The sequence below is a fragment of the Euleptes europaea genome, chromosome 15, assembly GCF_029931775.1.
Source record: "Euleptes europaea isolate rEulEur1 chromosome 15, rEulEur1.hap1, whole genome shotgun sequence".
Classification (NCBI taxonomy): domain Eukaryota; kingdom Metazoa; phylum Chordata; class Lepidosauria; order Squamata; family Sphaerodactylidae; genus Euleptes; species Euleptes europaea.
Window position 1 is genome coordinate 4,631,536 of NC_079326.1, and position 17,298 is coordinate 4,648,833.

A 17,298-nucleotide genomic window follows, 5' to 3' on the forward strand; every position below is an offset into this window, starting at 1 on the left:
TTCATTAAAAAAACAAAGCTGTGAAAGGGAGAAGGTGAGAAGTTCAGTACTTTTTTTTTTTTTAAAGATAGCCTCATGATGTTAATTTTTTTTAAAAACAAACGGGGCTGCTGTGAAATATCCTGAAGATCTTCCTGCAAGTTCCATTTTTGTTATTAAACTAGATCTAATATACACACACACACATATATATGTTCAGGTGAGGTTGGGTGGGGAGCCAGGGAAGGAAAATTGAAATTAACCAATCCAGCCCTCGTGCTCTTAAGCTTCCTCCACCGGCCCTTTTTTCCTTCCCAACCCTATCTGGAAGGGAAGGCTCATGTTAATACCAACTAGTGCAATCATTTTATGGTACTGTTACTACGGATTGCTGATCCCCAGACAGATGTTGCACCACCAGGGTCTCCTCAAGTGCCGTTGTCGCATGTTGTTCAATGACCTGAAGGTCTTCCTCCTGCGGAGACCCCCTGCTCCCTCTCTCCCATCGCCACCACCTCTCCCTCTCATGAACAGTGGAGACCCAGCCTTGAGCTTGCAGGCTTCTAACAACAACACGTTGACTGCGCTGCATGGGGGGCGAAGGGGACCTTGGAGAGCGACGACTACCGTAGGCGATGGTGGTGGAGGAGTGGGGACAACAAGCCCTCTGGAAGAAGAGTGGGGGAGTCCCGGGGGAGAGGAACCCATGTCTATGATGAGCAACACCTCCTCCAATGACTTCTGCAAAGCGAAAGTAGAGGATAGGTATTCCCTGGGGAGCAGTTTGGACAGTGGGATGAGGACCCCTCTCTGCAGGATCTGCTTTCAGGGTCCTGAGCAGGTGAGTAAACCTTTTGATCTGAAGTTCTACACTCACACACTTCCCCCCCCCCCAAAGGATGCTCCATTTATTTTTGCTTGTTGGGGAGACTGAAGCAGAGTGAAGAGAGAAGAATTTAGGGTGTGAAGTGTTCCCACCTGGAAACTTAGATAGAAAGAAGCAGCCCCATCATAGGTACTATAAATCCAGTGGGCCCAGAGCACTCACAAATGCTGACAGAACTCACCAAGAAACCAGAGAGACTTAGGATGATCTCCCCACCCCCCACCCCCACAAAAAAAGCATCAAAAGAGCACAGGACTAATTCTCCTTCCCTAGCATAGCATACAAAGAGGTAAAACACAAATACACAAACCACAGGTAAAGAGAGCAAGATCCACATGTGCTGCTCCAAATGAATGACTACACTTATCTGTAACAAGTATGCTGTAAGAAAGAGGAAGTGCAATTGAATTGAGATGCAGGAACTTTTTGTCAGCTGTATTTGGCTCTAGGAGTACATACGGTTCTGCTAATATCCTGTTTGATTGGTGTTCATATATATGAATGATCTTTGTGCGCTGATGCCATAAAAAATACCAAAACTCAAATTAACACTTGGACATAGAAATGTGCATCCTACTGTGCTCACTGGGAAGTACTCCCAGAGTTAAACATCTTTATTATTGCCTTCTTATTACTGTTTCAGGGTGTTTGGGTTTTTTTTTTTCTGAAACAGCAGGCATATTGCTTTTGTGGAACAGGTGGTTTGTAGCTTGGAGTCAAAGGGTGGACCATGCAGCTTCTCCCAGATTTCAAATTAACATAAAACTTTCAAATGCCTTGTCATTTCTTATGCTGGAAATATTGTGAGTGATCAAAAGAGAGTTTTATTTTTAAAATGTTGTGTTCCGTAACTGACTGGGTAATTTCTGATGCCCAGCAATGATAGCAACAACACTATCTCAACATGGCTAATGATTTTTCAAATGCTGAGAGAAGTACAAACACCCTAATCAAAGATCTGTATCTCTGCTCACTGTTGCACTGGCCCTTTAACAAATGTTTAAGGAATACAGATCAAAGCAAAGGAAAGAAATAACCAGCTGAGACACTGAAAACAGTGAGATGAAACCACTTTTCCAGGAAATGTATTTAGAAAACATGACCACATAACAATTTCTTAATATATGGAAATAGTGAGTAGCTGATGTTGTACAACTAGAGTTCTGAAACTTTCATTGTTGATATTGGGTTCTACATTACAGTCAGATAAACTGGATTGAGCCTAATGGGTTGTTTCTCTTGTGTAGCTCCAGTTTGTGTAACTTCCATGCAATTTCATTTTGTGGACAGTACAGGAAAGGTTCCCACTGGGTTGTACGAACACAGTTGGGTACCCTTGGCCCTTTGAAATTAATGGAGTGTAGATATTCCTCAAACTTTGTGGTTTTGTGGCTATTGCCTTTTGTGTGGATTGTCTCCCATTTCTGAGTGGTTGGGACAACTTTAGTGGCGTTACAAAGGAAAGTGATGTTGTGATGTATTGTCAATATATAAAGTTTAATTCTGTAAAGGTAGGGTAGCCCCCTGGACTTGAAAAAAAGGGTCCTGGATTTGCCTTTGTTCTCAAACATTATATTATCAGCTGGCTTTGAGTGTCACTATCTTTGAGTCTCAGATTTCTATCAATAAAGACCCTACTGAAAATTTAAGGGACGTGTGACTGTGTGTGCCTCATCACATCTGATTAAAATGCTGAACAAGCTGAGAATTGTAAAGCCCCCTTTATACAGAAAGCATTATAAAAATAACAAGAATGTAAATTTTAAAAATACAGTGTAACTGCTGAAAGAGGAGAAACAAACACCCTTATGCCGAGACTGTTTTGGAACTATACACAAATGGCCACACTATGTTTAAAGGTATGGTGACACGTTTTGGACTCCGCTGTGTGGTTAGATTTGAAGGAGCAGCAATGGTTTGAGTAACTTTAATTTCTTACTGGTACCATACCATCTCTCTTGGAGGGCTTAAAGCAGGGATGGGGAACGTCTGGCCCGGGTGCCGTATGCGGCCCCCAAGGACATTTTCAGTGGCCCTCGGGAGCTCCAGGGCCCAGCCGACTTATGGCGACCCCTTGTGCTAATACCACTGACATTCCAGTTAAGCCTAAATGTTTATGTTTCAGCTGGCTCACAAGCCCTGTCCACAAGTTACAGTGAATGTACTTTGCAATACAGGTTTCTTGGGGGGGACCCGAAAAGAAGCTGCTGATGCTAGAACCGGTGTTTGGACCAGGCAGTCTCTGGAGTGTGGGGATATGTAATGTGGGTTGGTCCAAAGATTGTTTTAGGGCCCCAGTTTCTGGATGTGCATTTATCCTGGGGGCACCCTACTTGGGAGCAACCAGCACAAGAACCGGACTTTGGACCAGGACCTAGCATGTGCCCTCTTGGAGGGCACAGCCCCCTGAATGTGGGGGTGTGTATGTGGTGGTAGAATCCTTATTTTGGGGTGCAGAGCTTTTAAATTGTCCTCAATATTATTCAGTAACTAGGAAATGTGAATAAGGAACTGGGAATAGGGGACGAACTGGGATCCAACTTCAGCCTCCTGGCAAACTCTGCTTTAGAGAGCACTGGAAATTTAAGGCAATTAAATACTTTTTAAGACCCCAAATATCAGTACTTTTAAACATAAGGCTTGTTCTTGACCATCTGTCCTTTTGTCACTGGGGAAACCCGGACCTCTGCAAATGTGATCTAAGTGCAACACACTGTTAGTTGTTTGCTTTCTTCCTTTTTCTATTACAAGAGAAATGCCAAACTATTTGCAATGCAGTTATCTTAGTTTCTGTTCCACACATTCTGACCCTTTGTTCTAAAGAGTATCACACTAAGGCTACTATCAAAAGAACACTAAATAATGTTCCATTCATGTCAATGGGATTTACTTCTGAGTATACATGCTTAGAATCGCACTGACAGCCAGTTAAATAATGTATAAAATCACTCAGAACAAGCAGTTTGACAACACAGTACTTTAAAGACTAGCTGGTCCAAAAAATAGTAATCACTTACTGTTCATGGATCACATCATGATTTTGAAACATTTTCTTTAAAGTATGTAGCCACTTAAGCTATGATTTCAAGGTCAAGACAGGAATGGAATGGTGGGGAGTTAGACTGACAGGGAGGCTTTTTAAACTCTTCCCCTTCAAGCTATTTTCCTGCTGACCCCCCTTCTTTTAAGGAACAATCCTAAGCAGGTCTACTCAGAATAAATCCTATTTTATTCAGTGGGGCTTACTCCCAGGGAAGTATTCTTAGGGCTTCAAGCTTAGTGCATCTTTTCTTTTCCTTCTCAGCAGAGGTAAAGTCAGCTTGGAGAAGCAATTTTCTGTGGGAAAGAAATATTTTAAAACCTCTCTTTTCCACTTGCCTACTCTTTAAAATTGCACCTCCAGCAAATGTATGAGAAAAATATATAGAAAGGATCACACATAACATTATTCTGTGGAACCAATATGTCTATTAACATTTTGCTTGTGTTAGAATCAAAATCCGAAAATGTCGAACATTTCCTTGGAAGGAAGATGGTTTCACTCACTCACTCACTCACCCACCCACATACACATGTCAAGTGCTTCTTTGTGATGTCATTTCACAAAGCCGTACGCAGGACTAACAATGTGAGCTTTCTCTGCTCTGTTACTTCTTGGAAGACAGAAGGTGATGAGTGATTGGGAAACATCCATGCACCAATGGTGCATAGTATTCACACAGCTGCTTGGAATGGCCATTCAGGAAATTGTTAGCCACAAGCCTGCCACTTAAAATGGCATCCCTGCAATGGTTTGTCCACCCTTCAGCTGTACCATGATGCAGCAGTCATTGTGGTGTCCTCCTCTTCTTGCAGTTATGCAGCATGGAAAAAAGCTGAGTGTCCTCCTCTTCTTGCAGTTATGCAGCATGGAAAAAAGTTGACAACATGATAGCCCTGGTTCACATGACCAGGGTATGGCAGCAGCCAGTGTGTAACTTTGCCATAGAAATGCTGCTTTCAACAGCACCACTTATTAAGAGTAAAATGGACCAGCTCTTATTTCCTAGCACATTTAGGATTGGGCAGAAAAGATGTTTCCCATTGACTTTAAGCCAGAATGGATTCTGCCAGGTTCTACAGTTTGTCAAGACTGGCAGTCATTCAAAATTTTCAAAAAGAGTTTGGCACTTTTTTCAAGTTTCTTGCAGGAAGTCATGGTGCCTGAACAACATTTAGCACTAGGACCTAATGGACTATCCCTAGCTGATGGAGTGTACCAGAACCAGGGGTTCAAAACTGTTTCCTGATCTCATTAGAAGATTTGCAAAGGTGTATCTTCTCCCTCCTCTCTAGTGTTCAATATCTACAGCAATCTACTAAGAAAGATTGTTCTGGGTTTGGGAGTGCAGTATTATCAACTTGCTAGTGACAGCCAGCTCTATTTTGCATTAGCGGCAGATCCATGAGTTCTTAACCGAGGCTTGGCAGTTGTGGTTGGGTGGATGAGAGCAAACAAGCTGAAACTACATCCCGATAAGATGGAAGTGATAATGATAGCCAATGCTAACTCTTCGTATGTGACTAGTTCATTGGACTCAAGTTGCTGTTCAGTATATAAGTAACAACCGTTAACTTAAATTTTACCATCTCTATTTGATTCAATTGCTGTAGCCTTATCAGGAGAAAGAAGGGATATGCTTGTATGGGGCTTATGTGAGGCTGCCTTTGAAGAGTGTTTGGAAGCTTCATCTGGTGCAGAATATAGGGCTAGCCTCTTAGCAGGACAGAATAGGACAACATATTTGTATAACTCACATTTTACAACTGGGTTTACAGCACAATCCTAAATAAAGTTATACTCTTCTAAGCCCATTGATAGCTTAGGTTAGCCTGATCTCATCAGATCTCGGAAGCTAAATAGGGTCGGCTCTGGCCAGTATTTGGATGGGAGACCACCAATACCAGGGTCACAATGCAGAGACAGGCTGTGGCAAACCACCTCTGAACGTCTCTTGCCTTCAAAACCCCACCAGGAGTCACCATACGTTGGCTGTGACTTGACAGAAAGGGGGAAAAAAGTCAATTGAAGTCAATGACCTTAGAAAGGTGTAGCTCTGCTTAGATGGCTCTGTTAATCTTCAGTGCCCTTACTAGTAGGTTGGTGCTACCCTAAGCATTCCATGGGATTAGAAGCATGCAACTCTGCTTAGGATGGCCCTGTATGTCCTGCATACTTTAGGGAGCAACTCTGACTATATGAGCCTAGAGGGACAGCCGATCAGCTCCAATACAGATCCAAGGGCATTTTCTTCCAATGCCCTTGTTTTATGGAATTCCCTCCACAAGGAAGCCTCTGATGCCCAATCATGTTGATCTCTAGAAAGCCAACAAAACCTGCCTGCCTTAAGAGAATGTGAAACATTTTTCAGAGTTTTAACTCTGTTCTTGCTTATCAAATACTGGTATTGTTTTAATGATATTGTATTGATACTGTATTTCATTGACAATGTGTATTTTACTGCAAACCATTTTGAATTTGATGAGAAAAGGGACACATTAAAATATTATTTACTATGAATATGCAGGCTCAGAGTAAAACACTCATCATAGTAGTGACAGTTAAATTTATCTAGCACAAAGTTTCAGAGCAGATTTGTATTTATTCTTATATTAAGATTCACGCTTAGCAGGAAATGTATTGAATAAACACACAAATACATTTAATATATCCTCATGAAATATATAACATTTTAGTAGTAAGTTCATACAGAACATACCTACCTACTTCTCTTTTGTCTTCTATGGGATCATAAACAACTTGGAAATCTTCTAAGCAGTGTTACCTATAAGCTTTATCACAAGTTGGTTGTGCCCGGTCCAAACACCAGTTCTGGCACCACTGGCTTCTTTTTGGTCCTCCCCTAGAAACCTGTATTGCAAAGAAGATTTGAATAAGGAACTGGAACAGTTATGGGCCTTCTGCACCCCAAAGTAAAGGTTGGACCACCACGTATCATACACCCCCACATTCAGAGAACTGTGCCCTCCAAGAGAGCTCATACTGGGTCCTGGTCCAAAGTCCAGTTCTTGTGCCAGCTGCTCCCAAGTGGGGTGCCCTCAGGACTAATGCACTTACAGACACTGGGGCGCAGCTGCATCCCAAAACAATCTGTATGTGCATTTGTCCTGGGAGCACCACACTTTGGAGCAGCTGGCATAAAAACTGGACTTTGGACCAGGCATCAGCCTATGTTCCCTTGCAGGGCAAGTACCCTGAATGTGGGGGTACACATGCTGTCTGGTGGTCCAATCCTTATTTTGGGGTTCAGAGGGCATGTCGTTCCAGTTCCTTATTCAAATCTTCATTGAAATAAAGGCCTCTTGGTGGGGACCCAAATAGAAGCTGGTGATGCTAGAACCGGAGTTTGGACCGGGCACCACTGTATGTCTTCTTGCAGGGGACAGTCTCTGGAGTGTGGGGATGTGTAATGTGGGGTGGTCCAAAGATTGTTTTGGGGTGCAGCTGAGCCCCAGTGTCTGTACGTGCATTGGTCCTGAGGGCACCCCACTTGGGAGTAGCTGGCACAAGAAATGGACTTTGGACCAGGACCCTGCATGCGCCCCCTTAGAGGGCACAGTCTCCTGAATGTGTGTGTGTGTGTGGGGGGGGTGATATGAGGTGGTCCAACCTTTACTTTGGGGTGCAGAAGGCACACAACTGTTCTAGTTCCTTATTCAAATCTTCTTTGCAATACAGGTTTCGGGGGGGACCCCCCCCCCAAAAAAAGCCAGTGGTGCCAGAACCAGTGTTTGGACCAGGCAACACTGTATGTCTTCTTTCAGGGGATCTTCTCTGGAGTGTGGGGATGTGTAATGTGGGGTGGTTCAAAGATTGTTTTGAGGTGCAGCTGAGCCCCAGTGTCTGTATGTGCATTTGTCCTGGGGTCACCCCACTTGAGAGCAATCGGCACAAGAACCAGACTTTGGACCAGGACCCAGAATATTCCCTCTCAGAGGGCACAGTCTTCTGAATGTGGAGGTGTGTGTGATATGTGGTGGTCGAATCCTTATTTTGGGGTGCAGAGCTTTTAAATTGTCCTCAATATCATTCAGGAACTAGGAAATGTGAATAAGAAACTGGGAATAAGGAACGAACTGGGAACTGGGAACCAACTTCAGCCTCCTGTCCTCAATAAGGTTTTCTTTAGCAGCTAACAAACAAACTAAAATGTCTGTAAGGATTTTCACTTGATGTTTTATGATGGTTTGAAGCACAAGAATCTTCAGGTCACCAGCTTGCTTGCATCTTGGGTTGTGCCATGTGTATTTGTGGCTTTTATGGATAAGCTGATCATTTTAGTGAAAAACTCAAGTGTGTCACAAGGGGAAAGAAGCACTTTGAGCTGAAAAGGCAGTGAGTGATAAAAATGTGGAATTCACAGCCAGAGGATATACTGATAGCCACAGGCAGAGATGGCTTTAAAAGAATATTAGAGATTTATTAGGACAGGTCTATCAGCGGCTACTATCCATGGCAACTAAAGAGAACCTCCACATTCAGAGGCAGTAAACCTCTGAATACCAATGCCAGGAGGGAACATTAGGGGAAGGCCTTGGCCTCTGTGATGAACAAAGAGTTAATCTTTGAAAGAAGCTCAGAAAAAAAAACTGTCAGGGAGTGGGCAGAGCTAAGGAGTTCACTTTGGGCGAAAACACATGGTCCCTTCATTCCGTGTTTCAGCCAGGATTCAGCCAGGATTGAACGCATGTTCGGTGAAAACACATGCATTTGATCCTGGCTGAATCCTGGCTGAAACAGGGAATAAAGGAGGCTAAAGCGACCATGCATTTTTGCCCTTTCTCTTTTCTGAAAAAGGGAGTCTGTTTTGGGTCATCTCTCTGTGTTCAGTAGCTGCTTTTGACTCTGGGAACCTGAGGGTTCAGATTTGCCTAAGCGGTTGTGAAACGACTCCTGTGGAGTGACAGGCAGAGATTGGAGGAAAGGGTCCCTTTCTCAGGTCACTGAAAGGGAATAGGCTCTGGGAAAGAGATATTCCAGATATGGGATTTTGTTAAGGGATTACTGCCACAAAAGTGGGGTAGATCTATGGAGAGAACTGGAAGAGAGATTTGAGGAACAATCTCCACACTTCTTTGTTCTCTGAGGGGAGAGAGATTGTATAATCTCCATAGGCAGCAGAGTCTGAATAAGAACATCTATAGGAATAAGAACATCTATAGGAAGTTCTGTGAATTGAATTTAGGAAATTAATTTAATAATTATAATGCTTTACTAACTAAGCCATCTAAGATCTATGACTTCCCTGTAGAAAAACTTATTAACTAGCTCTGGTTCTATACCTTCCCTACCTACCGTTTTCCCTCCAAGTCCATCCCTTGTACCATGTTTAATAAATCTGATACTTGGTCGTTAGCTTGAAAAAGCCTCTGGTGTCTCATTTCTACTGAGGTCGAATAAGTAAAGGAACAAAGGAGAAAAATTAAAACTCCAATAGAATGTTTTGGAAAGCAGTCCCTCTCTCGCGGATCGTGATAGCCTCTATGCCCTATTGTTAGAGTTGCCAGCTCTGGGTTGGGAAATACCTGGAGATTTTAGGGGTGGAGCCTGAGGAGGGTGGGGTTTAAGGTACACTGCCATAGAGTCCACCTTCCAAAGCAGCCATTTTCTGCAGGTGAACTGAGCTCTGTTACTTGGAGATCAGATGTAATAGCTGGAGATCTCCAGCCACAACCTGGAGGCTGGCAACCCTACCTATTCTTGGACCTCCAGAGTAACTGGTTGGCCACTGTGAGAGACAAAATACTGGGCTAGATGGACCACTGCTCTGATCCAGCAGGGCTCTTCTAATGTTCTCCATCTCTAATTAGGGTTGCCAAGTGCTCAGTGGTGGTTGGCAAAATCCTGCCAATCCACCCCGCTGCCTGCTGACCAGCTGAGGGTCAGCGGGCAATGCTTGCAAGTGCGCCCACAGGCCACGCCCATGTCACTTCTAGGTTTACCTGGAAGTGACATGGATACTCTAGCAACCTCCACTGAAACTCTATGAAAACCATAGAGTTTTGGCAGAGATTGCTAGACAATCCGCATTGCTTCCGAGTAAACCCGGAAGTGACGTAGGCGTGGCGTGCAGGGTGCTCGTGCATCGCATGCGCCAGCCACGCCTCCAGAAAGCTCCCACCAGTGGAGCTAACGGACTTGGCAACCCTATCTCTAATGCTACTTTTCACTATCTTTCTGTTTCTTTTATATCCTGGGATTTCTGCTTAGCCGTTAAGTGGAAGTGAAATTTATTGCTTAAAAGGTTGGAAAGCTTTGATAAAGTGAGTAAAATTCCTATGACTTTTATGATCTATTATGAACGTTTATGACCTGGATAGCCCAAGCTAGCCTGATCTCATCAGATCTCAGAAGCTAAGCAGGGTCAGCCCTGGTTAGTATTTGGATGGGAGACCACCAAGAAATACCAGGGTTGCTGTGCAGAGGAAGGCCGTGGCAAACCACCTCTGTTAGTCTCTTGCCATGAAAACCCCAAAAAGGGGTCACCATAAGTCAGCTGTGACTTGACGGCACTTTACACACACATGAACGTTTAGCTTTCCAAAGTTACAAACGCTGTTTATAATTCTCTGCTGAAAGAACATCTTTTAGTTGTAACTTTTTTGCTGTGGCTGGGAGAAACAGCTTAAGTTTAAGGGTTAATAGTAGCATGCTGGAATCTCTGATACCTTGTTTCATCAATCTTTGTGGGAACGTTTTATTTATGCTCTTCTTGACTCACTGTGTATGTAAATACCTTAAACAAATAAATACATAAAAGAGATTGTTGCACAAGATGTTTTAGTTGTCCATATTGAAATGATTTTAAACCTTTTTAAAAAAAAAAAAACCTCTAATAATACTTTATGCTTCCACTCCCCTGAATGGCTGGCAGCTTCTATAACAGGGATCGCTAAAGTGGTGCCCGCGGGCTCAGTGGGCGCCTGCCAGCACATTTCCTGGTGCCCACCAAATGCTTTTAGAAAGTGGGCAGGGCCAGGTGGGGCTTTTGCCCAGCAGGTCTTCTGAGTAGCTGTTGGAGATCTGACTGGCTGTGCAGATTTTTTAAAAGTTGCTTCGGCAGCTGCTGCTACCACATCACAAAGATATTCACTGTGTTACTGAAAGTCAGCTGTGTGTATGCAAGAAAACAACATGTTCATTTTAAAAGGCATCCTGTTAAACATAACTTGTAACTGAAACGTTGAAAAGTTAGTATTACACGTATGCCTGATTTCACTCCTGATTTTGTGGTTGGTTCTGCCTCCTGTGGTACATTTTGTAGTTGCACCCACCACCCTTCATCAGAATTCTATAGGTGCCCATAGGGTCAAAAAAAGGTTGGGGACCCCTGTGCTATTGCACAGGGACTGAGAATGGGCACTCGGAGCCAGGAAAGTTCTAGTTTACATCTGTCTACCTGTCTCTCACATTTTCATTCCACCCTTTCTCCAAGGAGGTTAGGACGGGACACATTGTTCTCATATCCTCCAACTTCAGCCACAAATTCGCTAGTAGTGTGATCCTATGCAAAGTTACTCTGCATTGTGTTGCAGGTATCCTTAATCTACCCACCCTTCTCTCAGTTTAAACTTTGAGAACCAGTGTGGGTGTTGGACTGGTATCTGGGAGTCCTAGGTTTGAATCCCCACTTGTGCCATGGATCCTCTCTTGAGATGCTCGCTTGGGCCAGTCACACTCTCTCAGCCTAACTTACTTCACAGGGTTGTTGTGAGGATAAAAGGAAGGAGAGGTGAACAATGTAAGCTGCTTTGGGTTCCCATTGGGGAGAAAGACAAGGTATAAATGAATGAATTAAATAATAAATAACTGAGTAAACAAATAGATACATTTGGGAATAAGAATACCTTTCTCCCAAATAGGGACATAAAGATAGAATCATAGAGTTGGAAGGGACCACCAGTGTCATCTAGTCCAACCCCCTGCACAATGCAGGAAATTCACATCTCCCCCACACCCCGGTGACCCCTACTCCATGCCCAGAAGATGGCCATGATGCCCTCTCTCTCATTAGAATCAGCACTGCTGACAGATGGCCATCTAGCCTCCACTTAAAAACCTCCAGGGAATTATTGCTTACCACCTTCCAAGGAAGCCTGTCCCACTGAGGAACCGCTCTGTTAGAAAATTCTTCCTGATGTCTAAACAGAAACTCTTTTGATTTAATTTCAACCCCTTGGTTCTAGTCCAACCATCTGGGGCAAGAGAAAACAAATCTGCACCATCCTCTATATGACACCCCTTCAAGTACTTGAAGATGGTTACCATAGCCCCTCTCAGTCTTCTCCTCTTCAGGCTAAACATACCCAGCTCCTACAACCTTTCCTCATAGGACTTGGTCTCCAGACCATCTTTGTTGCCCTCCTCTGGACACGTTCCAACTTGTCTACATCCTTCTTAAATTGTGGTGCCCAAAACTGAACACAATACTCTAGGTGAGGTCTAATCATAGAATCATAGAATTGGAAGGGACCACCAGGGTCATCTAGTCCAACCCCCTGCACAATGCAGGAAACTCACAACTACCTCCCCCTATACCCCCAATGACACCCACTCCATGTCCAGAAGATGGTCAAGACGCCCTCCTTCTCATTATCTGCCTAAGGTCATAGAATCAGCATTGCTGACAAATGGCCATCTAACCTCTTCTTAAAAACCTCCAGAGAAGGAGCGTTCACCACCTCCCGAAGAAGCCTGTTCCACTGAGAAACCGCTCTAATGGTTATAAAATTTTTCCTAATGTCTAGATGGAAACTCTTTTGATTTAATTTCAACCTGTTGCTTCTGGTCCGATCTTCTGGGGCAACAGAAAACAACTCAGCACCCTCTTCTAAATAACAGCCCTTCAAGTACTTGAAGATGGTTATCATATCCCCTCTCAGCCATCTCCTCTTCAGGCTAAACAGAGCAGAGTAAAGTGTTACCATCACTTCACACCATCTGGACACTATACTTCTGTTGATACAGCCCAAGATCCCATTTGCCTTTTTAGCTACCGCATCACACTTCTGACTCATGTTCAGTGTTTGGTCTACTAAGACCCCAAGAACCTTTTCGCATACACTACTGCTAAGACAAGTCTCCTCTATCATATAATTATGCATTTGATTTTTCCTAACTAAATGCTGAACTTTACATTTATCTCTGTTGAAATGAATTGTATTGGTTTTAGCTGCTACACTTGGGAGGTACACATCCGGCCCTACAACGTATGTTCTTGCCGTCTCTCTGTATCCCGGAGTTCCTGGTAATCACTGATTGGTCGTCTTGCAACACAAAGCCTAAAGATCTTCCGGTACTTCAATAAATTTTTCCTATAGACGTGGCAAACAGACTTCCACAGACCGGAAAAGAATCGTGACCAAGGGGTAGGAGGGGTTTATTTCTCCTTTCCCCTCAAACGTCACTTTGTCTGATTGGTTGGTGCTGTATCAATCAAAGGAGTCCAATTGTTTAGTCTACCCACAGATCCGATTGATAAGGACCTTGTCGCTTCATCTGATGGCTTTTTTAAAAGGCAAAGTCATTTATATAATGGGGAGGAGAGCGCGGATTTTCCAGGCAGTTTTATCAACCTTTCCAAGCTTCCATTCAAGGTAAGATCAAAAGAGTTCTTGTCATTTACTTAGATTTCGGAGGATGAGGTATTTTTGCAATCGATATAGTTGATTAGTCGGTAGTAGGTAGAGGAGGTCCAAGCCTAATGCCAAAGAGGCTTCACGGCGATGCTTTCTCCCCTCAATGCCAGCGGGACAGCATCCACAGCTCCAGGGGACTTAAAAAAGCTCCCTCGAAGAGTGTGGGAGTCACACCGCTTTCTTCAGGCTGCAGGGGTATTCCCACTTCCCGGTCCACTGTTTAGAACCGGGTTGGTGTGCAAAAAAGCACTCCAATGTAAGCATTTCTTGGATTCCCTTGGGAGATCTCCCAAGGAACGTAATGCTAGAACCAGCGCACTACCGGAAGTCTCTCCCTCCACAGATTTTCAATGGGATTAAGGTCTGGAGACTGGCTAGGCCACTCCAGGACCTTAATGTGTTTCTTCTTGAGCCACTCCTTTGTTGCCTTGGCCGTGTGTTTTGGGTCATTGTCATGCTGGAATACCCATCCTCGACCCCTTTTCAATGCCCTGGCTGAGGGAAGGAGATGCTCACCCAAGATTTGATGATACATGGTCCCGTCCATCGTCCCTTTGATGCAGTGAAGGTGTCCTGTCCCCTTAGCAGAAAAACACCCCCAAAGCATAATATGTCCCCCTCCATGTTTGACGGTGGGGATGGTGTTCTTGGGGTTGTAGGCAGCATTCCTCCTCCTTTAAACACGGGGAGTTAAGTTGATGCCAAAGAGCTCAATTTTGGTCTCATCTGACCACAACACTTTCACCCAGTTCTCCACTGGGTCATTCAGATGTGCATTGGCAAACTGCAGACGGGCCTGTACATGTGCTGTCTTGAGCAAGGGGACCTTGCGGGCTCTGCAAGATCTCAGTCCTTCACGGCGTAGTGTGTTACCAACTGTTTTCATGGTGACTATGGTCCCAGCTGCCCTGAGATAATTTACAAGTTCCCCCTGTGTAGTTCTGGGCTGCTTCATCACCGTTCTCATGATCATTGCAGCTCCATGAGATGAGATCTTGCATGGAGCTCCAGACCGAGGGAGGTTGACAGGGTTACGGTTAGGGTTGTCACCTTCTCACCAAGCTGCTTGGCAATAGTCTTGTAGCCCAGTCCAGCCTTGTGCAGGTCTACAATCTTGTCCCTGACATCCTTGGACAGCTCTTTGGTCTTGGTCATGGTGGCTAGTTTGGAATCTAATGGATTGATTGCTTCTGTAGACAGCAGAACCCTAACCCTAACCCTAATCTGGCTGGTTGATAGGGGATCAAATACTTATTTCACTCATTATAATGCACATCAATCTCTGACTTTTGTCTTCTGGGTTTCTGGGGTTTTTCCTGTTGTTATTCTGTCTCAGCTACAATAAACCTACCATTAAAATTATGGACCGGTCATTTCTTCGTCAGAGGGCAAACGGGCAAATTTAGCAGGGGATCAAATACTTTTTTCCCTCACTGTAAGATCCAGGAGCAGGGGTGGTTCATGAACACCTAGAGAAGTATGGTGGAGCAATAGGCCGGCTGATTATTTTCTTCTGTTTGGTTCACATCATCTGTTCAAAGTGCATTGCCTGCTGTGCTGGCAAAGAAAAAGCTTTGACAGAAAAGAAATTAAGATGCTTTGACAAGTGAACCTTGGTGTTCAGTAGGCTGGATCCTACCTGGAGTGGAACCAAGCAGGTCAGAAAAAAGAAGAAAAAACTTCCTTCACTTCAGCAGATGGCAAGATTGCCAGGACAGCAGTACATAAACTTTCCTTCTGTGCACAGATTGGCCATTTCCACACTATTTTCAATGTCTAATGAAATGTTTTATCTTTGTTTGCACCAAAAACTTTCTGTTTGGTCTTGGAAATGATTTCAAAGCATTAAATGTCTGTGCTTTCAAGAAATGATGATATATTTCCTTACCCTGTTTCAAATATAACAATCGAAAAGGTGTGGACAAGTTGGAGAGGTTATTCATTTCTTCGCCCCTCTGTTGGCAATACCCACTGCAAAGCATTTATCCTCCCATTCTACCTTTCACCTCCCCTCCCCTCTCCATCCACCAATCATTTTCTTTGCTTTGAATTTTTTTCTTAATTGCCTTTGGTCTACCAAAGGAACGTGGACTAACCCTGTTGATTTGTGCGGGGTCCTGATTAAACTTTTTCCTGATATCTTATTTCCTTGAAATGCATTTTGTAACATGCTTGTGGGACTTGGGGGGCGGCAGGGGAAAGCGAGTTCCTCATTTCTGTGAACTGGAAAGAAAGCAGCAGGGAGAGAGGGGGCCAGCAAGAGAGAGAGAGAGCAGTTGGAGGAGGCTCCAGGGCCCTTTTAATTGGCAGCACAAGCACTGCGTCCCCTTCTACAAGCTGGTGGCTGCCATGGATTCCGTGCACAACACTGTCTTGCAGGGCAGCACCGATGGCTCCTTGCCTTTTTGGGCATTTCTCTGCGGTGATGACGAGTTCAGCATTCTGGACTCCCACGGCACACAATCACACATAACAGGATTCCCATCTCCCTCCCGTTCCTTCTGCTATTTTTTTTTTAATTTATTGTATTTTTACTAGCAAAATAATGATGGAGCACATGACTAACCCCCGAGAGGACGGCGGCTCTGTGATTAGCAATGTGATTAGAATGGCTCTGTGATTGCTTGTGTGTGTGTTGGGGGGGAAGGAATGTGTCTGCATGGACATTATGATTAGGGTCTTTCTATTTGCTGTGCAAATGCTTTGATTCTTAAAATGGCATACGAATACAAGCAACACACAAAACTAGCTGAGGAACCAGGAAACCCAGCCAATCACAGCGCTCCTTCGCACCAATACTAGTGCACATGCGTAAAAACAAAAAAAGGAAGGGGGAGGCAGGGGAGCATCCATAATGTGTACATGACGCAGCGCTCCCCCGTGCTCTTCCCCTTAACCTTTTGCACTAACTTGGGAAGTACAAACTGAAAATAAAACGTCTTGGGAGCTATCAATACAATGACAAAATAGGTACGGTGCGATCAGGAATTATGAATACGCATCCAAAACTCACAGATGGAACACAATGGTAATATGCTGTAAACAGTTGGTGCGGTAACAGCCATTGTCTTGTTGGTACTTGTTATGTCAAAAGGGAGTTCCAGTTCTGGTAGAACTGGGAGCAGCATTGTGACTGAGCTACGCTCCGCGGAGCGTATATTTTACTTTCTTTTTAGCCCTATGCCTTTGCTTAGACTATTATTTTATTTTATTATTGTTATGTCAAAAAGGCAAGACTGTCAACCTCTCCTTCAGACCTGGAAGTCTGTGGACCATGAAACAGGGACTTCCTCCTGTAAATGTGTTGAACACATGAACACATGAAGCTGCCTTATACTGAATCAGACCCTTGGTCCATCAAAGTCAGTACTGTCTACTCTGACCACAGATCAGAGATCTTAGGCAGATGATGAGAGGGAGGGCATCTTGGCCATCTTCTGGTCACTAGGTGTGGGGGGGAGGTAGTTGTGACTTTCCTGCATTGTGCAGGGGGTTGGATTTGATGACCCTGGTGGTCCCTTCCAACTCTATGAATGATTCTATGACCGGCAGTGGCTCTCCAGGGTCTCAGGCAGAGGTCTTTCACATCACCTACTTGCCTAGTCCCTTTAACTGGAGATGCCGGGGATTGAACCTGGGACCTTCTGCATGCCAAGCAGAGGCTCTACCACTGAGCCACAGACCCTTTAAAAGAAAGTTACATGAACACACGAAGCTGCCTTATACTGAACCAG

At 44.2% G+C, this 17,298-nt stretch overlaps 1 protein-coding gene across 1 annotated transcript in view; it reads left to right on the forward strand.

Annotated features, from left to right (window-relative positions):
* The first annotated feature begins 258 nt into the window (after positions 1–258).
* MARCHF4 (membrane associated ring-CH-type finger 4) overlaps positions 259–17,298 on the forward strand; it is a 111,715-nt gene continuing 94,675 nt past the window's right edge. Inside the window, exon 1 of the mRNA XM_056861537.1 lies at positions 259–820. Coding sequence (XP_056717515.1) covers positions 320–820 — 501 coding nt within the window. The 5' untranslated portion in view covers positions 259–319. The remainder of the gene's footprint in view (positions 821–17,298) is intronic.